General features: G+C 43.1%; 1 protein-coding gene across 3 annotated transcripts in view; it reads left to right on the top strand.

Moving 5' to 3' along the window:
* Nucleotides 1–22,276, top strand: part of sema5ba (sema domain, seven thrombospondin repeats (type 1 and type 1-like), transmembrane domain (TM) and short cytoplasmic domain, (semaphorin) 5Ba) — a 149,219-nt gene that overhangs the window by 82,400 nt on the left and 44,543 nt on the right. For 2 of the 3 annotated variants that reach the window (XM_028393414.1, XM_028393412.1), the window contains exons 6-8: nt 21,175–21,237; nt 21,870–21,968; nt 22,053–22,266. In XM_028393414.1, coding sequence (XP_028249215.1) covers nt 21,175–21,237; nt 21,870–21,968; nt 22,053–22,266 — 376 coding nt within the window. The remainder of the gene's footprint in view (nt 1–21,174; nt 21,238–21,869; nt 21,969–22,052; nt 22,267–22,276) is intronic. The other variant, XM_028393413.1, reaches the window with a different exon arrangement.

Genomic DNA, 22,276 nt, shown 5'->3' with positions numbered 1-22,276 from the left:
AATCTGCTGGCTGCTGGTGGAGCTGGCTCATCATTTTACACATTTTAGACAATTAACTACAAATCGTGCGCTCGTGTTGTTTGACTGTTACAAATATTGGCTGCAGTCGATGCCAGTGAAATGGAAAGCTGTCTGCGGTCAGTCAAACAAACTCACTGTAACTCAAGTAGGTCTGACATTATATGCTGTTGGTTTGGATAGTGACAAGAACAGAAGGCAAGCTGCATGCACCAAGAAGTTAGACTATATTATCCCAAACCATCCCCCCAGATAAGGCAGTACTGTTTAATTGCCATTTTATATGAGTAGTTATATGAATCCTGAATGGATTCATATATATATTATTATATTATAATATATATTGTCTGGGAGTCTGTGTGAGGTTATGTTGCTGTTGGACTTTCTCACGTTATTTGCATTTGTGGGTGTGGGTGTGGGCATGTTTTAGATTTGGTAATAACGGTGGGATGTGATCTGATTGCTTCAATACAGCCAGATTGACAAATCCTTCATCCAATCAAAGTGCCAGATGAGAAAAGACAATCATATCTTAGCCAATAGCAGTAGCAGTGCTCTCAGCACTAAAGTGCTGAGAGCACAATGAAGATGAACATCCTCACTTTGTTTGCATTGTTTCAGTTGCAGGTATGTTCCCATTGTAGGCATCATGGCTTCATTTAACACCTGATGGATTTACATCATGACACAGAGGTGTTTTGTTCTTTTGATGTACTAAGAGTAAAGAATCTTGGGATTTTACTGGTCCCGTTACCCATCCATTTACTTAAATGGCTTACAGGGTCAGAGGGTCTTAGTTATAAATGGGCCAGAAGATACACCCTGGAGAGGTTTCCAGGGCTAACATACACATTAATTAGAATCATAAATTAACCTGAAATGCACATCTTTGGAATGTGGGAGGGACCTGGCGAATACTCCACACAGAAATACCCCAGCCAGATTCAGATTTGAACTCACTTGTTGTGAGGCGATAGTGCTAACCACCACACCACTGTGCCCACCAAGGCACTTATTTCTTACTCTAATGAATGAAAATGGCTGTTCAAATTACAACAAGCAGCTGACATGCTCAGATTCTTTCATTGAAACACTACCAGTACCTGACTTCTAAAACATCCAATGCCTAATTTCAGTCCACTGAAATGTCTGTTTTAATCTATCTTACAGGTGAATTATCAAAAACTGACAAAAAATATATAAAAGAGAGTAGATGTTCAGGATCATACTGAGATAAAGGATTAAAGGATTCTGGAAATCCAACTAAAATGTGCTTTAAAACAAGAAACACTTTTTATTGCCTTTTTGCTCACAGGTCTGAGAAACCTTTATCTTTTTATTCAGATTTTTTTTTAGCAACCAAGAGTAGGTTAAGAATTAAACTTGCAGCATCAGTTACATTATTATTTCACGAACAGCGGCTTGCATTATTCCGCACTACATTTCCACACAGGATGAAAGCACATCAGCACACTCAACTTTGTCTGACAAAGTCTCCTTTCACAGAAGCCACAACTGAATGACATGATGTGTACAGCTGCCACCCGTGTGTCACTGCCGATATCAATGCGCCTTTTGTCTGCATGTCCTAGTTGTCGAGTTTTGGAAGAGAGAAGTTGACTTATGAAGGTTTTCATTTGTCTTCACCCGGGTCGTGTTGTTCTCTGCAGCTCTGTGAAGCAGTTCTCTTTGTCCTGAAATCAGGCGTCTGCCATCTTTGTGACATGTAGTTAGTGTACACAGAAATATGCACACACACACACACACATGCTCTCAAACATGCTAACTAAAACCTCTAAATGTGTTGCCTACACACATCCTCAGCGTATTGTGGGCTATATGAGGTAGATCCTTCTTCACTCTGGCCAATGCGGAGGTGTCATGTGTGATGCCAAGTCTGAAATCAATGAGAGCGTTACACAAACTAGCCAGTGAAGCAGAGAGAAAGCGGGGTGGTCTGCTCCCTGTGCTCATTGGCCAATGAACAAGAGCCGTTCCAAACAGACAGAGTGGGGGCAGCATCCTAAAAATGCTCTTTCTTTGTATTATCACAAGAAAAATCACACATCTCCCAAACCCCTTCTCTGATTTAGCTGTCATCATACTGTCAAATAGGTGTTATCATCATTCCCAGTCATATATAATCATACATTCAGGCACCTTGTTAAGCTACTAGCTAGTCACACTCAAATGAGGAATTCTGCAACCTTTTGTTGTTGGATATGTAACTATGTGCTGGTGGCACTAGTTATCATTTGTGTTTATCTCCTTGTTTTCTTACAAATCAACCATCCCAACCTGCTCCATAAACTAGCACAGGAGGCTTGTTCATATAGTTATAGTGTCAGGGTTTGTAGTGTGGAAGGCGGACTCAAACGCAGGACAGCAGGCAGCAGTAAGCAACTTAATGTTAAACAAAGGTGTGAAGCAAAGGTACAACAGGTAAGGCTACACAGAAGTCCAAAGATACTAAAGAACAATAACACAAAAAACAGAAAGTGTGAAACTATTACTCAGAACCGAAATACTCACAAGCTAGACTCTGGAAAACAGACAGCGAAACCGCAGGAGTACTACAAGTATACCAACAAGACAGGACTTAAAAGACAATGAGACACAATCAGGGCGGGACAGGTAATCAACACAGGAAGACAGGACCTTCAAAGTAAGACAGGAAGCACAAGACACAACAACAAACACAGCACGGATGAACACCAAACCTGCAGCTAGAGAGAGAACAATACTAACTAAACACAGGATAAAACAGAAAACCAAACCAAGGAGAACAATGCACAAAAGAAACACAGGATCATGACACATAGAGCAAGGCACTGAGGGGCCACCAATGTACCTGCTGGTAGGCAGAGGATGGGCATGAAAAGGGACCAGTTATTCAGTTGAAAGTGCAACCAGTAACAGATGGGATGATGATGATTTAATGAAATGATCATACTAAATTAAAAGGACAAAATAGCTGTTGGTCCAACAGGATGATAACAACAAACATGGAGTGTAGAGGAAGCTCTTACTTAGTAATTGGTAATAATTCTCACAACAAAACTGCTCCATTGAGTCTCCATACAAAACAACAAACTAATTGTTATAACTTGTCTTTCATACATAAAGCCAGGTCCTTGCTAAGGTAAGGTTTGTTTGTCCCTCTCATGCTAAGCGTATCTTTCACTTCGCTCCTTAAAGATTTGACTTTATTTGAAGGCGGCGACTGAGAGTTAACAGCAGCCACTCCATTGACCCGTGGAAATGGAGTCAGCCCTGTGGGACTCACAGCACGACTGTCTTTACCTTAAAATAAAGGGTTGCCCATTGAGAGCAGCTGAAAGTCATATGGATGCTGTTTAGAAGTAACTTGCGGATTGATTGAAAAGCAAACCAAAGAGGGTGGCCTGCTCACAGAGTAATCACAATGCTGCTTTCTCCGCTCTCCCATTCATCCATATGGACTGGTTATCATGCCATGTAACCACACACCGCTGTCGGTGCCATTGCTCCCCCTGTTTAGTGTCGGCTTTCCTCTTCAGTTTGACCCTATTAGAGACTGTGCAGCTTTTTGCATGTCTCAGATTTAAGAGACAATTTGCCAGAACACAGCTGAGATGAAGGGCCAGACTGTGTGTGAGTATATGGATGTGTATTTGTGGTGGCAGACAGGTGTGTACATGCCAGCTTTGCAGTCTTTCAGAGGGTTTTGAAGAAAGACCATGCCAGAGAGGAGGGCCGCCGAGGTGCTGATGCCAGGGCTTTTAAAGGCTCAGCCCAGGCCGCTCTGTTCAGGCACCTGGGAGAACACCTGCCACGGCCATTAGTGAGCAGGCAAGCATAGAAGAATGAACGCGTAGGCAATCAGTGGAGGGAAAAAATAAAAGAGCGAGCCAGAGGAAGGGAGGGAGAGAGAGGAGACAGACGAGGAGAGCAGGGGATAAAGAGGTGGGCAGTAGCCAGAGAATGAAAGGCAGCGACAATAACAGGAAGTAAAAGGAATGAGAAAGAGAAGCAGAGGACAACTCTGAGCATCACGCATGCTGAGCCGAGATGAAGACAAACGAGGAGAGGAGTGAATATGAGAGAGGGCGTGAGGGAGGTGACAGGCTTTTTCTCCGGATGTTTGCTCTGCTGAGACTCAGCGTCTCTGTGGAAAATACTTCCCACAGTGCACAGTGCCGATGATTCTTCTTATACGCGCCACCACAACCCCATGTTGTTGCAGAGGCAGAGCACACTTTTGGTGAACTCCCTTAGGATTTTAACAGGATGACTAAGTGATAGAATTATTTCCCTACAACAGGATAAAAACAAAGATAATTTGCCAACTACTGTAGATTGAAGCACCTGTGCTGTACAGAAGGAAAGGCAGCATGCTGTAAAAGTACATGGTTACGCCTAAATAAGATCACAGTTTTCCTTAAAATAGACCTTTTTTTGCAACCAATGGAAACTTCATTTTCGAGGTTGCCATGGTAACACGTCCTGCCCAACAATAGCCCCAAAACGATTTAGGCATGTTGCATTTTCTGAGCTTTTATTGTGAAACAATAGCATCTATCATTAAGCCGAATTGATCCACATTGCAGATTTTCCTGTGAGACTAGGGCTTAGGAGTGTCTACTGTCTGTCTGTACTTGCTGCATATTAACTGTATCTTTAAGCACAGATGAAGCCTGACAAGCCTGACTCATGCCAATAACTGTGTTACAGCAATTATTTTGTATGAAACAGTAGGACTGCATTTACCAAAGGAGTGAAAAATAGCATGTCCATCCTCAGATCATATGTTTGTGGATATAGTACCAGAGAGAACCATTTAATCTGAGTGCAAATGGCAGAAGAAATACAGGTGTTTAGTGGTTCTAAGTGAGTTTTGTCCAATGTAATAGGGGCTATACTAAATTTCACAAAATGAATTTAAAGCAATGTGACCCGCATGCCCACTCATCTGTTTATCTCATTCATGGTGACAAATATTTGATGTTTTCACGATTCAGTAGACAGGTGTTCACAGCGGCCCCTAATAACCTTGTTCTTCTAATGACTGCTGTGTTTATGCCTTCACACTAATGCTTTATGTGCTTACAGTAAGGAAGTACCCATTTATAGCCAATGGTTATCAAGTTGAGTGTCTCTGACTCAGCTACCGCTAATGACGGCGCCGCACTTACAAAGTTAATAGCTGCAAACAAACAAAGTCAAACAATCACAGTCACATGTTTAGACAGAGTTTTTATGACTTATTAAAATATGATATGTCAAACAGTCTAGCTCTCACCTGCATGCTGCGCTTCGCACAAACAAGCTCGCCATCACCCACCCAGCTACCTCACAGTGGGACTGCTCAGGCAGAGTCTGAACATCAGATGCTGCTGCGTATTCTTAGACGTTGGTATCTCTATCCTCCTCTTTTTCAGCCCTTCTCTCTGTCTTTTTTTTTTTTTTTTTTCCAGGATGTAGTGCTCGTATTAGCGCTCGGTCTGATTGCAATCCACCCACATGCTCTGTCCAAGCAGCACCCACTGACAGAGCTCTCCTTCTCTCTGATGTGCCAGTCGGCCTGATCTCCGCCGCAATCAGAACAGCAGGGGGAAGGTGGTGGGAGGTCTGTGTTTGTGTGAGGGGGATAAAACAGAGGAGTGGGAGAGTGGTAAAAACAGCAGAGGTACAGGAAGGCTCAAGTGTTTGATGGGTGGCAGAGAGAGAGAGAAAGAGAGGAGAGCACTCTGGTTCTGTCACTGTTTATTGGGATGCAGATCTGCCAGATGTAGTGTGATTAATTCCACTGCTGTCAAAAAAGAAAAATACAGAAATAAGAGCAACTTTTTGATGGGCAGACTTTTCATGTGTTTAGATGGGAATGAATGCTCACCTGCCTCATGCTTTTGTAGCTTTACAGTAATAGAAAATAACACAAGCAGTGCCCTGTTTGTGTTGCTTTTTCTTTCTTCGGCATGTTGCAAGGTACCAACAGGAGATAGAGTATTGATTTGTCTCCCGCTAACATATTTGTACAAGACCACAGAGTTGCAGAATCCTTCTGAATATGGCTGTCTTTGGAAGGATTGCTTTCTTTGCTCTCAACTTTTCCCCTGTCAGTTCTGTGTCGGACGGTCGACAGTTCCAGGCAATCCAAGAAGTATTTTTCTCACACCGCTGCTTGAAGCACATTCCTCACACACACACATACATTCAGGTAATCGCATCAGGGTGATGTGTTCTCTCACAAATGTGCAGTTATCTGACAGGGTCGAGGCATCAAAGGCTCGGGCAGAGGAATGTAAGTTCTAGTATCAGGCGTTAGACGTCACAGATGTACTGACCTGACTATGAGCACTGACAGAGATGGAGGGCTCGGAAACACGCAGAGAAGAAGGGAGGAAGAGGTGGGTAGAAATGTGCAGCGGTGGAAGAAGTGGCTGCCTTGTTAGAAGGTATTTTGTAACCTGCACAGACAACTTAAGAACCAGCTTTGTCTTTTATACATAGCAGAGTAAATGAACCGAGTATGTGATGATGTGGGATTGTCTGAGGGAGCAAAGTTGGCTAAACAAAGAGGTTGGGTAGATGAATGCATGGCATGTAACCACAATTTTCCCTATTTTATTGTCCCTATCACACATTTTACAGTTCACAGTTTACTAATTGTTCCCCTTTTTTGTCATTACTTTTGATTGGATGCTGCTTTTTGTTAATCCCACTTAAACACCATGATAGGGATTAGTTGGGTAAACTGACTGTAGTTTGTTTGTAGCTTTTAGCTGAGCAAAACTCTGTTTTCTTACTAAGCTTCCTGTTGCGCTGCTCCTCTGTCCTCTTGACCGTTGCACAAAAATAGATCTTGCTGCAAGCAGAGATCACACAGGTTATCCATCATATTATTAAACAGGTTGCTGTGAAATAAATTCTATACTATTCATGAACTCCAGGGCGGATATAGAAGCCATACTGACTCCGGAGACCACCGTACATGCTGCGGCTAGCTGTCCAGCGTGCTTTAATAACCTTTACTTATTAACATGCTGGAAAAATGTTTTAAAGTTTTATTGTTTTACTTTAATCACATGACCTGTGGAATATGTGTGAGCTAGAAAACGTTAGATGCAGATACACAATTAATAATGATCTTGTATATATAACCTATGGAGTCCCAAAATATTATATTTCAATCTTATGCAATATAGAATAAAATCAGTGTAATGATAAACTGATTTTCTAGAATGATACTGTGTATCAGTATATATTCTCCTTTACAAATAAAGGTGCATTAAATGTGACAGCATTAACAGGAGTAAACCAAATCTGTTGGAAATACCTGTGAGTGTGAGGAGGAGATGGGTGGGTGGAGGAGAGGGGTCTTTGTCAGTCCATCAGATAATCCCTGTATAGATAAGACAGCAGCAACATGGAGGTGGAATGTAAACACCATATTACTGTCTGGATCTCCACGTATCTGTCTCCATCCATCCACCTTCCTTCGCCCGCTGCTCCTCTATCACCGCTTATTTTCTCTGTCGCTTCTTCCTCCTGCTGCTGCACGTCCTCCATTCTCTGAATCCCACCGTCAGAGGGTTTCTCTCTGTGCTCAGGAGGAGAACATTATATTTTCCTCCTGATGTGGAACTGCTGCAGCACATCCACCAGCGTCATGCCTTCATTCAGTCCTTCTCTGTGCACTCATGCATTACGCTGCTCAGCTGGTTCTTCTTTTGTGTGAAACAATTTGGCTGTACGTCAATATGCACTCTTTGTATGGACCTACTTATGTGCTGTGTACAATAATGGATGTACATACAATAGAAAAGCAGGCCATTCATCCAAATCGGTCTCTCACGCCACCATTAGATGGGAGCTGAAGAACAACTGCAGGAGCGCTGACCAGTAAAAAAAAAAAAAACTCGCCTCGCCTTCTGATCCTGTAGGTGTGCAACTTTTCCATGTGGCGGAGCAGATTCAAATGTCCCTCTAAATCGGTTTGCCCTTTCTGCAAATGCATGGGTGGTAATGGGAATGCTGAAGAGGGCAAAGTGATTTTTTTTTCTTCTGTGATTTCTTTTTAGAAACATACTCCTGTGTTAGCCAGCTAACCACCTCTGATACGTCCTTTTCCATACTTCCCAAGCCTCGTTTCAGCGTGAGGTCACCTCTATTTGTTGTTTCCTTATTTTCTAAGTTGGAGACACAGCTTTCTTGCTGGGAAATATCAGAAGTTCTGAGGCAGGAGTGGCCCCCTGCGTGTGTGTCGTCAGAGCCTTGGGATTTGTCCTTGACGTGATGTTTGTGTTTGCGGTTGTTGGAACTGAGCTGTGGTCTCTGGCTCCCACAGCCGGCCGATGATGAGCAGTCCCCAGGTGGCCGTCCCGCTGTTTGACATGATGGTCTTTCTCTTCAGATACAGGCCGACAGCGGTGCTCAGGCACAACTGAATGGCGGTGACACACTGTAATCCGTGCTTTTAACTTTCAGAAAATCAGAGGTGAAAGTAATGAGATACAGAGTTTCTCTCTGTGTACTCTGACGTCTCAGCATGCTGTGTGGTTACTTTACTTTTTTGTCCTCTGTGTGTACTTCTTAATGCTTCCCCCCCCATAACCTCTGTTCAGGAACTATGTTTTAGTTCCTAATCCAGTAGAGAAGATGATGTTTACATCACTGCTTATCAGACTGGAGCCAATGGAGCAGGGTCCTTTGACAATTCAATCAGCGTCAGCATCATCCTAGTATTTTTGGAGAGTATTTAAATCCAGTAACTGTACACAGTTTCAGTGGTTAGATTATACAAGCAGTGGAACAGCTGCTTTGACTGTTTGTTGTTTGGTCCCAGCGTGCGTCGTCTCCCGGCGGCTGATCCAGGTCAGAGGAGCAGAGTTGATCTGAAGAGTCAACAGGTCACTGTCTTGTGAAAACTCCCTCATCAACAGAGGTGGCTGGGAACGATAAAAGCATCTGTTATTGTAGGTGTTTGTGTTGGATGCTAAAATCCCTGTGGGACAGATGGAACTGACATTTGGTTATATGCTGGAGACACGCTGACCTTTGTCTGATGCTGCCAGTAATACTTTCAAGTGCAGCATGTTCCTTATGCATGCCTATAATTTCTCATTATGCGCATCTCATTTTTCCTGCAGTCTTTACACTGCTCAATGTCAAAGAGGCTTCATGGAGAAAGTGGGTGTGAGTGTGTGGTGGTGGTGGTGGTGGTGGTGTTGGGAGGGGGGATCAAAGTGGATGAAAGGCCACAGGACGGACATTAAGCTGACCCTCTGAGATATTCATACCCTTGTTTCACTCACAGTATCAAGGCCTTGAGCTTGATGAGTCATGGCTGATTTCATTCATACCCTTCATTAATTTCTGTGCCGCAATTTGGCTGGAGATTTAATTATTGATGCACCCTTTGTCAGAATGGAGGGATAATCTGCGAGCCACAGAGTTTCGAGTCACAGAGCTGTAATGTGCTGCAGCTTGGCCGGTCGGCTGGGAGAGGTTAACTGTGTTAATGGCGACAGAATATGTAGGTATTCAAGGATATCTGCATGTAAACAAGTCGGATTTATGCTAAAGAAAGCTGTGATATATATATATATATATTTACAAATGTATTAAGGGCACAGAACATTCCAGTGGGTGATTAATTAATCTAAAACTTTGTTTACAGTGTCATATGCATCTCACTTTCTGACTACCGAGCTACTTACCTACACTAAGTGAGTACCTGAAGTTATAGTACCAATAATAATTAAAGCTGCAAGCAGCGATGACGGGCCCTCGCACTCCTTGCGGTCCGCGGGACTCGCAGTCGCCGCCTACCCTATCATCCCACGTCCTCTCTCCCCCGATACCGGCACAAGCTGTGGTCTGCAGGGCAGAAGGGTACAGCAAAACACACATATACAAAAGACAGGTCCTCCAGCCAGTAGGTGGCGCAGTGACTGTAGCGTATCAGCATGTCAATGCGTACGGAGTCAGGTGTCCAGCATGAGTGTAAAGTTTCATCCACAAAAACATCTATTTCCTGTGCATTGGCGAAGGGTCAATTTCAGGGCGGCGCCACAGCCAGACTGTATGACAAAGTGCTGCGTTTTTGAAAACTTTTGCTCCCTAACCCCTTAAGGGCGAGCACACCAATTTTCAGCCCTACTAAGCAATTCCCCTAGGATTTGTTCGCAAAAGTGTGGGGAGTGCAAAATGGAAGATGGCGTGGTTTTTTCAAAATGGCTGTATGTCGTGAAATTTTCGTCCAAGAGGCTTTTTTTCTTGTCACAAGGCGATACATCAGTGTACCGAGTGTGAAGTCTGTAGCAGTTGTGGTGAATATTTTCACACTTTAGGGGGCACTGCAGAGCCATGTGGCCACGTCCACCAGTGGCGACAGTGTGAAGGCGCGATTTTCATCATTTTGTGCCAAATTTGGTGTTTTTGAGCACGTTCTGGGGGTCAAAATCGCGACACCGTGGCCGGAACCAGAATCCAGCATAATAATAATACACGCTTGCATTTCAATAGGGCTCTCACATTCGTGCTCGGCCCTAAAAAATGAGGAAGAAGAACTGGCCTGCAAGCTAGAAGCAGAAGAAGATGCAGTGACTTGCTACCTGGCAAGCTAATAGTAAAAGCTGCTGGGTCAAAAAGATGACTACTTACTGTGATGCCGTCATCTACTTCTCCTCTGTTACTGCTAGTAGAAAAAGAAACTGAAAGAAATTATTAGAAGTTTCAGTAATAAGATAACTGCAGACACAAAACTAGTTAGCAGGAGAAAAGAATGCACTAATGATGCAGTTGTGTTCCTAGTGATGTCACAGGATGTGGAAGCCATTGTGGTTACATCAATGAGTAGCAAAAAGCTTGCTGTGTAGCCCATGAAAAATCCAAAACAAATCAACAACAAAAATGCAAATAAATTCTGTAAATCGCAAACAATTAAACACATGTACAACTGCTAGTGCCAGAAGACAGTAAGTAGGTAGTTAGTAGCAGACATTCAGCTGTTACCAACATTAACATGCATTCCTGCTAACCTTTGTCACCTATTTGCTATTGTGTGTCTCATAATAAATTAATTCCATGCTGCATTTTGTGTTCTGCAGGTCGTAACTGCTCACTGATGTATTATATTTCCTTCAGTTACCCTCTCTATTTCTGTGGGTTTCTTCTGTGTATGTTTTGTCCCCGAGTGTGCACATTCATCTGTTTTACCTGCATCTATCTCTGTACTTGTGTGGGTGCACACAGTACAGTAAGTGTTTGAGGAAGATGAAGAATAATCCTCCGTGCTCAGTCATGGAGAGACTGTCTGCCATCACCTGCCAGCCTCCCTAATGTGGAGTAGGAGGCAGCAGCACGGCGAGTGGGCCACTGCATACAGACTGTTAGCACATACTGAACCAAACAATGTATTCAATTCAAGGCTTTAGCATCAAAGCAGGAGAAAACCAGCCTCCTTACTTTATTACAAAACATCAGGCTCATTTTAATTATTGTGTTATTTTCTTCATTTAAAGGTAGGGTAGGAGATTTCACTCTGATGCACTTTTTGTTAAATTAGTGTAACTTCTCTTTACAATCCGATAGCAACCGATTAGTTCGGCAGTTTCACATTAAAAGGAAGAATATGAATCATCTGTGGAAGCTATAAAACACTAAAAACATCAGCCAATCCTCCGGGTGGACCCTGCGTAGAGTATTGGCTGGTTGTCCCTCTCTTCCTGCTCTGCGTGCACCAGAGAGGTACGTGCATGATGGCCGAAGTCACAGACCACAGCTCGTCTTCAGGTAATGTGCGTCCATGTGATTGGGGGGGCGTGGCTTCGGGGTGAGCTCCAAGACAAAGGGGCGTGTGTGTACTTTCCAAATCTGGCTGACTGAGTTTTCAAAATCTCCTATACCCTACCTTTAAGTTTGTCTTTAGAAAAAAAAATGTATCAAATAGCAACAGCTCCCATTCACGCACCATTTTCTGGAGTGTGTCATTCCTCACCTGTCCACTAGATGTCCCCAATTCCCCCACCTTACAGGGGGAAGGACACCTCTCTCCCTGCTCCTTTCTGCACACCTGCCCCAGAGTACAGATCTACTGCAGGGTCTGTTGTTAAAGCAGGTTAAAAAGGTTTTGTATCCATGCATGTCGTTCTGCCCCTGTGTTTGCAGAGGAAACCAAATCAATATTTTTTCAGTACTTCTGTTTAAAAAAATTTTTGTATTTTGCTCCACATTTTATGTCACATTTGCCAAGCTCAAGGCCCACGGGTCAAATCCGGCAACACACCACGACACAACACCAAAACACGATTTTCATCTTTCATATCAATTTAAACCCCAACAACAAACAGTCAAACGAACACAATTTATTCTGTGCAGCAAAAATAACAGCAAAAAAATCAAAGGTGGGTGCTCCTACTCAGGCCGCTGTTGGTGAGAGAGCGTGGCTCAGAGCTTTAACTGTTGCACGGCTGTGAACAATAAAGGTGTTTCAAACCGAAAAGGAACTTGTGTGGTGAACACAGTTTCAAAGATGGACGCAGCAGGATACTTTTATGAAGTTCGGTGGAGACAAAGCTCCCTGACCTGCCTGCTGCCTGGCCCCCCCGTCAGTTTGAGTTTGACACCCCTGCTCTGTGCACTCCCTGAACTCTGACTTAAATAAAACACTGTTTAAGTAAATATCTGTGGACTGCAAACAGATCTGTCCAAGTATTTCACTCTTTTAGTGCTTTGGACACATTTTTAATGTTGATACTGAACCTTTAAAAGCATAATGTTCAATAACCAGCTGCGTCTGCACTGCGTCGTATTTTCTCACACTGTGAAATTGAGTCATTTTCAAGTGAGCACTCAGGATTGTCTGCAGAGCTGAATTCTGTGATTTATATACACAACTGTACATATTTACATTTGTACAGTTCAAGATGAACTATCTGCCTGAAGCTGTGTGTTTGTAGCTTTGTTTGCACAGCTGACTGCTGCTCGCCTCCTCCCGCTGTCTGCAGCTGGATGTATGTCTTAACAGTCAATATGAACATTAAGTCAGAGTATAGTGTTTGACAGGGAGATGTGTAAGGCAGACGAGCGGCCTTGTGTGTTATTGTGTATGTGAGACAGAGACACAAAGAAAAGGATGTGGGTGTGTCCGTGGATCAGTGTTTGGAGACAATGAGGGACGAGACGGAGGCTTGTTGAACGTCTCGTTTCATCCGTCCCTGCTTTAGTGTCTCTGGAAATCTTATATCTGTGTGTTGATATGAACCTGTGGGCGTCGAATGTGATTATGGATGTATTTATTCATCCATTTATTTGCATTTTGTCTGTGAATGGCATGCTCTCTATATAATGACATGACAATCACTCTACACTGAAGCTGCCACATTTTTCAAAATAAAAAATGATTTTCAATGATGAAAACATGAAAAATCAGCCACAAAGATTTGAAGTTAGGGCTTAAAATATTTCTGAATTTGTTTCTAGTGCTGGTATGAGTGGTTCATTTCAAACACTGTAGCTGAACAGCTGTAAGCGTGTGGACGATGACCGTCTTTACGGCCTCTACCTCCAACATCCTGTATGTATAAATGCATTCTGAGTAGAGATGCATATGAGGCATATGATATTTCTTGGAAAACACAAGGCTCCACTGAAGTCATGTCTTGTTCACTGTGGTAGACTAAAGTCTACAGTGTCACAGTTTGTCCCTCAACTATTAATAACCCTTTCAACCCCACAGCCCCCCTTTCCGGGGGCTTTTGCATGCACCTAATAATAAAAGCCATAAAACACTGTACTAACCATGTAAAAAAAGAATCATATTGCATATCGAATTAAACAGGAGAACCTCTACTACAAGCACATATAAGTCATATCCACACACATCAAACATAACTTCAACCCCATGCAAATTAATTATCAATCATCAAAATGAAACTCTCATATCAACTCTCATATCGTGCCAAAGCACACATAGTAATATAAATTATAACTTGGGTATGTAATATAGCTGCCATTATATAAGTAGTGTTTAATGAATGAACAGAGGAGGAATCGTAGGACACAAAAAGCACTTTTGGAAGGTAATATTGGAAAAGAACTGACAACAGTGAACATACATAGGTGGTGGTAGTGGTGATGGTGGTCGGTGGGGGGTATATAGCACATACCAGTCTGTTAGACCAGCACATCATGCGTCACTGGTTTCTCACCTGTGAACGCTGCCAGTGGTGTTCTCTCCTGTGTTGCTGCTGCGTTGGTGGAGGAGTGTTTTTTCTTCTTCTGCACCACCTGGGTACCAAGCTGTGCCAGATTTGTCCATATTGTCAGGTGGTGAATGCATGCATGCATGTGCGTGTGTGTGATACTGTCATACTGTCATCTGAAACTGCATTACATTCATAAGGAGGACGAGGAGGGCTGGAAATGCAAGCAATCAATCAGAAAGTGTTGGACACTATTGTTATTATTAAATGCATATTCTTTGCCTGCAGATAATCTTCTTTCTTGGGTGATAAACATTTGCTTGTGCAGAAATCCTGATATTTTGCTTTAACTTGAGACATTTTTTAGTCTGAACATTGTCTCTTGTATTTCAAGCCTTTGTACCAGCTCTACATTTTGATTGATGGTTCATCTGTTGCTTATTACAGGCTGTCATTTGGATGTTTAAATTATCAGGCTCTACGTTAAAGAAAAAAACTGCCATCCTTTTTCTTCTTATTTACTTAATGCTGTTTATGACTCCCACTGCAGTCTTACACAGATCTGTCTTGATTGTAACAAGTGTCAGACAGCTCCTATTCAAACAACCATTACTCCCCTGACACACTTATTTATAATATTCATGAGTTATAATTAGTTGTCACACATGATGTTAGCAGTGTGTCAGTGAAAGGCAAAGTCTTATCAACGCAGCGCCACATTTCAGGAACGACCAGGTTTTTTTTTACTTCATTAGTGTTGCCCGCTCTCCGTCAATTTTCCCTGCTCGTTCCCTCTATTTCTCATAAAAATAGAATTCATTTTCATGCCTGGCCACCATCTTTATGCAGTAAAAGTGATGAATCCTCTATCTTGCTGCTAATTGTATTTTCTGCAATTTTATTTGCCCATAAAAAATTCATGTTCCCCCCCCCCTCTCTCTCGTCTTCTCTCCTTTTAAAAACTACGCCGAGGGGCACGATATTCTTATTGTGTCTAAGGAGGGGAGAAATGAGGAGAAATGGGGTGCCAGGGTGAGGTTTGATGGCACTGGGTCTACATGGTTGTTTGACTTACTAATAAATGGAAATGAACTCTAACATGCATCTGAGACTGCAGACACAAACAATAATGCCTGTGTGGCCCCCGGCTGTGTTTGAGAATGAAGAATGGCAAAAAACTTAGATGGCAGATCTCTAATTGTCTGGTTTCAGAGCAACAGGGACTGATATTTCATTTTTTTAGTTTTCACTTTCGCAGCTCTGTACATTTATTAGTTCTTCTGGCTGTAAATACCTGTGCACAGCGGTATTTCCTGAACATTAAGTCTCAGCATTTCTTCTTTATTTTAAGAGAAAAATAACTTGAAAATGGACTGGTGATGCAGGACGAAGCAGGTTAAAGGTAGGGTAGGAGATTTCATTCTGATGCACTTTTTGTTAAACTAGTGTAACTTCTCTTTACAATCGGATAGCAACCAATTAGTTCGGCAGTTTCGCTTTAAAACGAAGAATATGAATCATCTGTGGAAGCTATAAAACACTAAAAACATCAGCCAATCCTCCTGGTGGACCCTGCGCGGAGTATTGGCTGGTTGTCACTCTCTTCCTGCTCTGCGCACACCAGAGAGGTACGGGCATGATGGCCGAAGTCACAGACCGCTGCTCGTCTTCAGGTAATGTGCGTCCATGTGATTGGGAGGCGTGGCTTCGGGGTGAGCTCCGAGAGAAAGAGGCGTGTGTTTACTTTCAAAATCTGGCTGACTCACTGAGTTTTCAAAATCTCATACCCTACCATTAATAGATGATGGATGGATGGATAACTTGAAAATGTGCCTTGTTTTTTTTCTGACCATTTAAAGCACAAAACAAAGAGACAACAGCTCACGTCAATGTGGCAATGCTTTGTTTAATGTCAGGGAGGTTGCGGACGGACTCAAGTGCAAGATGGGAGACCGGCAGAGGGTTAAATTAAAATAGTTTATTGTGCCCAAAAACACAGTTCAAAGGTACCAGACCTCAGGGCAAAACATAAGTGCGGCACAAGCCGGCAGGAGGGAAAAAACACACAGGGTAGAGTCACCAAGGTTCTCAAAAACACAAACTCAAAAGGTCTCAAAAATCACACCAGGCAGACAAAATACAAAAATACAAGGCTCAGAAAAATACTCCTGACGACTGGTCAGGTTGTAGACGAGACAAACTGGCACCAAGTGAGGGGAAGACACAGACTATATACACAGGGATCAGGGCAGACAAAGGGACACAGGTGAGGCACATTAGGGAGGAGCAGGTGATCACCAGGAGAAGGAGGGAGAACACAAGGAGGGGGCAGTCAAGACACCTGAAATGAGAGGGGAGTCAGTGATTTCAAAATAAGGCCGGAACTAAAGGCAAACATAATCAAACAAAATACAAAGCAACCGCCCTGGCTCACGCTGGGACCCTGACATTTAAAAGCTAAACACCAGAGTTTTCTTTGGAAATTGATTTTTCAACCTTTTTGAGTGAAAAAAAAACATTCGGTCAATGATACGTTCTCCCAGATGACACACATGGTTGCTGTTATAACATCATGTGATATATTATAAAAACATAAAAACACATTTGTGCCTGTGTTAAGTTTAGTTTTTTGCTACTACTGCTAGAAAACTACTGGTTAAGGTTAGGCATTAGATAAAGGGGGTAAGGGGATAAAGTGGTATCAGATCATTTTTAACACAAATTCATAACATTAAAAAATGTCAGGTCAGGTGGGAATTTGCACAGCACATTTCTTCTACAGATGACGGTCTGCACCCTGGTTTGTACTGAATAAAAAGGTTGAGTTTGGCAAAGTGTGTGTTTGACATGAAAGATGGATCCACAAGTTACTTGTATCCAAAAATAAAAGACACTAGAGTGATTCAAGCTTTTGGTAATAAAGGAAATAAGCAGAACTCGATGACAGTCTTTCCAATTTCTGCTTTGCAAATGTAGTTTTTTCTTTAATGTCTTAATTTTAAAGTACTAGAAGAGGGGAAGGGGGGAATTAGAATGTTGTTTTTCTGCATTCCAAATGAATAATTACACACATGAAAGCCTCAATGTCAACATGGACTTCATCTCCTACCTCTCCTGCATGCAATCATGCAGCTTTTATTCCCTCTGTTGGGCCTTTCAGGGTTTGGTACAGAGCGAAGGAATGTGAGGGAGAGGATGTTGAGGCAGAATTGGTATTCTCACAGGCTCTGTGTGAGTGTGGCTTTGTTCCAAAGTGGTGTGAAGAAGAAGAAGAAGAGATGGACAGAGAAAGAGGGGAGGGAGAGGAGGGCAGCACTTTCTGGTGAAGGTCAGCGGGTTAAGCCGGTGGGGATCCTTGGAGACGGGGCCCTGCCGAAAAATGGTAATGCTCCAAGCCATGATTCATCGCAAAGGCATCCGTCCCCCTATACTTATGTGTGTGTGTGTCTGTGTGTGTGTTTACAATGACGTCATGCCATCGGTCCCCAGGCTGTCACAGGCTGACAAGCAGAGGCTGTGGAGGAGCAGTGTTTTCACTGCAACAGGCAGCGTGATGGAGCGCTGCGGTGGGGGTGGGGCTGCTCTCTGAATGGCAGGTGCCATGCTGTTCGCAGTGCTCAGGGGAAGTGGAGTTTAGCTTGTTGACAGTCTGGGTACGGTTTGGCGGCGGCACAAGCACCGTGACTGCAGAGTGGAGCTCCTGCAGAGCACGTTAGCTACTTTTTGGAATTTTTATTTCCTGTTCTGCTTCATGTTCGGCGTCTGGAGCTCAGGTTTCATTTTAATCACAGTTTACTTTATATAGCTGTCCCCTGCTGCCGCCTCTTCCTCCAATGCACTCTGAAGCAGGTTAATTGAAGGAAACTGCTACGGGAGATGGGGAGATGAACTGTAACTATCAATAGGCAGGAGCCCACTTACCTTTCCTTACTGGCTGCTTAAAGTATTCAGTATCAGTATTGAATTTGTCTCACCTCTAACCTGCATGCTTGCAGATGTTTTGTCTGCTTCATATTGCCAGACAATATGATCAATATGATCCAGGTTCATTAGTTTGGTTGAAGCAGTAGCTTCAACCAAAGACTCTTTCCATAATGGGAGCATTTTAGTGTCCTTCAGTGCTTGTTATTTGCTTTGATTTACTCTACCAAGAATATATGTGATGATAATGTTTTTTCATGCATCAAGGACAATTTTCAAGCAGTTCTAGGAGTCATAGGAATCATATCTGTACCTCCTCACAATATAGGATAACTTGTACAGATCTGGGAACACTGATGTCAAAATGTGCCAATCATATTCCCCTCAGCCAGCCATCCGAATTCTGTTTCTATTCTAAACAAATAATTACCTTATTTTCCAGACTATAGGTTACACTGGAGTATTAGTCGCACCAGCGGGCCAGCGTAAATCATTAAGTTTTTAGCGTAATGTTGCCTCCTAACTCCTCCTAACTTAAGTGGTGCAGCTGCTGGACATTGAGAGTGAGACACACGCATTTCAACAAGTCCTCACACAGAGAAATGATTTGCTTCACTGCACAGAAACTCCAATAAACATCCTGTAAATGAATAAAAGTCAGACTACTGTGCGCTCATATAGCTGTCTGGAATTAGCAACCAATCAGAAAATAGAATTCCTTGTTGTCAGGTGAGGTCTGAGGCTCAGCTGCAAGCACACGTTCCATGAACCGTGTGTCACCTATGCTCGGAATGCAAAGTGTGGACAAGCTGGAGGTGGAAGAGAACCGTCAGGAGAAGGACAGAACAGCTGCCATTATATCTGTGATGGGACGTCAGGACACAAAGCTAACTAACTGTATATTTTAATATATAAGTCGCACCTGAGTATAAGTCGCATACCCAGCCAAAGGATGGAAAATAGTGCGACTTATAGTCCGGTCTCTGGATTTGAGTTGGATTTCCAAGGTGTTATCAATGTGACAGAATAAACTTTTGACAAATTTGGATAGACATACAATCAGAGAGCATGTGACTAGAGGCAGAGCAACAACTAGACTAGTATCACCAACTCTTCAGAAAGGAAATATCTATCTATGTAAAAGTTTGGTGCTGATTTATGAACAAATGCTTGATAAGAAAATCTGGCAGCAGCTTCTTAGATTATAGGCTGCTAAGAGCTCATATTTGTATTGTACAGTAAATTCTCAGTTAAACTAAAACAACAAGCTAAAACGGGCTAAACAACTCCAGTTACTGATTCACATGAGGATTTATTTTCACAGCTGGCACACTTTCCACACAACATCACCAGCATTTGTGTCCAGTCCAGACAGATGTGTGTGTGTGCATCTCTACAGCAGGAAACATCTTAAATTAGTCACTGTAATTTGATTCTGTGCCAGCACAACAACAATATCGACTCGAAGCTTTCTTTAAGTTGCATCTAAAACAATCAAGAAAGTATTTAAAATGTGGAAGGAGGATTTCCCCTGCAGTGGTTTGGCAGCTGAAGCCGTTCTAGCAGTGTAATCAAAAACAATCACACGGTCATGAATTGTCTATAAGCTGAGTAGAAGGCAATAAAAGAGAGATCCCAGGACAACGTGCAGATGTTTGACTGGCTCATTAGGCTGCGGATACGATGCTCAGTCTGCTGTTTTCACTCATTAGCAACAATTTATGCAGCGGCTAATCATCCAAAATCATGAACTTCCCCTCCTGCAAAGTAAGCTCCATGATCTGTGAAATAAGAGATCTATTTATACACTCGGCAAATTTTTAACTCAACGTTTTGTCCCCAGAACGATTTTGGCAGTTCTCTTAAGTTATCATTAAATGCGCTTATTATGTTTTATTTCCATTTAAATTCTTAAACAGCTAAAAAAAAAAAAATGTGATTAACTCCAAGCTATGTTTCCCCACAAGAATTTTCTCACCGAGTCTTTGGGCTGTGCAGTTTTTTTTTTTCGTTTTTTTTTCCCGCTGAGCTTTAATTAAAGCGAAGAGTTATAGCACCCCAGGACAAATTCACTCACACACAAAAATGAAATTGTTCAATAATATACAGACTGTGCGTTACACACTGGAGCCGTTTTATTTATTTTTTCTTTACTCTGGAGTTTGTTTGAGTCCTCTCTTTGGCTCCTGGAATTCTGACCCAGTTTGGTGTTGAGTCCTGTTTGGCCTCGGTTGGCATGCTTCGCTGAATTTTGGGTCGCCCTACTGGCCGCTTGCACTGAGAAGATTGTGAGATCTAAATATTGTGCGTGACAATAAATCCGCCTTTTGGGAGATAAAGAAACAGCAGAGAGGCAAACTTTTTTTTTTTTTTACTTTTAAGACATTCCTGCTTGGGCAGTGAGATCAGAGAGGGGGAGGAGCTGGGGGGGGGGGGGGGGGGGTGAGTAAAATGAGGCCAATGACTCACAACAGGGGGTCCTCTGGCACCTGCTCATATGCACTTCATGCCAAGTGAGGCACATCTCTCAGCCCTCTTAACAAGAGCCAGTGCCACTCCGGTGGCCAAAACAGTCTGTGTGTGTATGCACATGCATTAGTGTGTTTGCAGTGCAGTCGAGCAGCGCTGCTGCCTGCATCCATAATTAAGCCCAGGACATACCCATCAACAGGAATATAATTGGTCAGTAGGAGTGATTGTTGGGGGAAGAGGGTGGTGGTGAGAGAGGGAGAGAGAGAGAGAGAGAGAGAGAAGAAAGGAGAAGATAGAGAGGCAGCCATTTACATGCTAATGCCGTCCTCAGCCCTTCAGCTGCCTCGTTGCGTGTCTTGCCCGCTACCCTCGAATGAGCTCTTGGCTGGCAAGCTAGTCGCCATGTTTACACAATAAACAAACAGCAATGAGGTTAAAGTCTTTTCATGCATCTTTTTTTTTCCGTATTAGCAACAGTCAGTTGTTGCGTAACTCTCCTGCGTCTCATCTGACTGCTTTTTCGTCCTTTTTGTGTCATCTCTGGTCTTTTTCTTGTTGTTTTTTCGTTTCCTAGGTGACAGAGTGGGCACCAGACGAGGAAACCAGGAGGTCCTGTCAGAGCAAAGGCAAAACAGAGGTAACCTCCATCACGCCCCCAATTACAACAGATCACGTCAGCACCGCCCGGCTTACACAGAGGCCATTTTGATATCTGTGGGTCCTTGGTCCTTATGGGCCTCATGGGAGGGCTCAGTGCAGAGCAGCTATTTCAGACCCGTCAATCAGGAGTTGTTTTGCTTCTTTTCTTGAAGAGAGAGGGCAAAAAGGAAAAGCGAGGGTGAGATAGTAGGACACAAAAGCAGTGTCTGATAGCAGCAGATCATTTGTCTTATTGAGATTATTTTGTGAGATTTTATCTCTGAAGAGTGACACCGAACACACAAAACAATCAATTTTCTTCACAGCAGTTACCACGAAAATCCATGAAACAATTCAAACACCTTTTGTTAAAACAGATTGTTTTTACTGAAGTGCAAGCTTAGAGCCGATGTCAATGTCACAAATGGGCTTCCATGTAGTTACAAACAAGCATTCATATTTTCAGACAATAGAGTGAAAAGTGCAGACACTGAATTACTCTGCTTTTGATCGGGAGCCAGGCTGGCACCAGAAGATTTGATCCATTGTTCTTCTTGGAGTATTTAGCAACCTACCACAGCTCTGCTGTAACTTTCTGAATGCTGTTCTTCTCTCACTGCGTCCGTGCAGATTGAATGTCAGAACTACATCAGAGTCCTGCTGGTGAACAAGACCGAGGTCATGACCTGTGGGACCAACGCCTTCCAACCACTGTGTATCACCAGAGAGGTACTAATTAGCATGTGTGACTTAGTGTAGAAACTCTTTAAAAAAAACAGCTGCAGATGTTTAACCCCTTGCTGTCTGTCTCAGGTGGGAAACATGAGCAGTGTGCTGGAGCGTATAAATGGCGTGGCACGCTGCCCGTACGACCCTCGCCACAACTCCACGGCGGTCGTCACGGAGAGTGGGGAGCTGTACGCCGCCACCGTCATCGACTTCTCCGGGCGCGACCCCGTCATATACCGCAGCATGGGAGGCATGCCCCCATTGCGGACCGCCCAGTACAACTCAAAGTGGCTCAACGGTACAGTAAC

The sequence above is a fragment of the Parambassis ranga genome, chromosome 21 (genome assembly GCF_900634625.1).
Source record: "Parambassis ranga chromosome 21, fParRan2.1, whole genome shotgun sequence".
Classification (NCBI taxonomy): Eukaryota; Metazoa; Chordata; class Actinopteri; family Ambassidae; genus Parambassis; species Parambassis ranga.
This window is presented reverse-complemented; position numbering and strand designations above follow the sequence as displayed.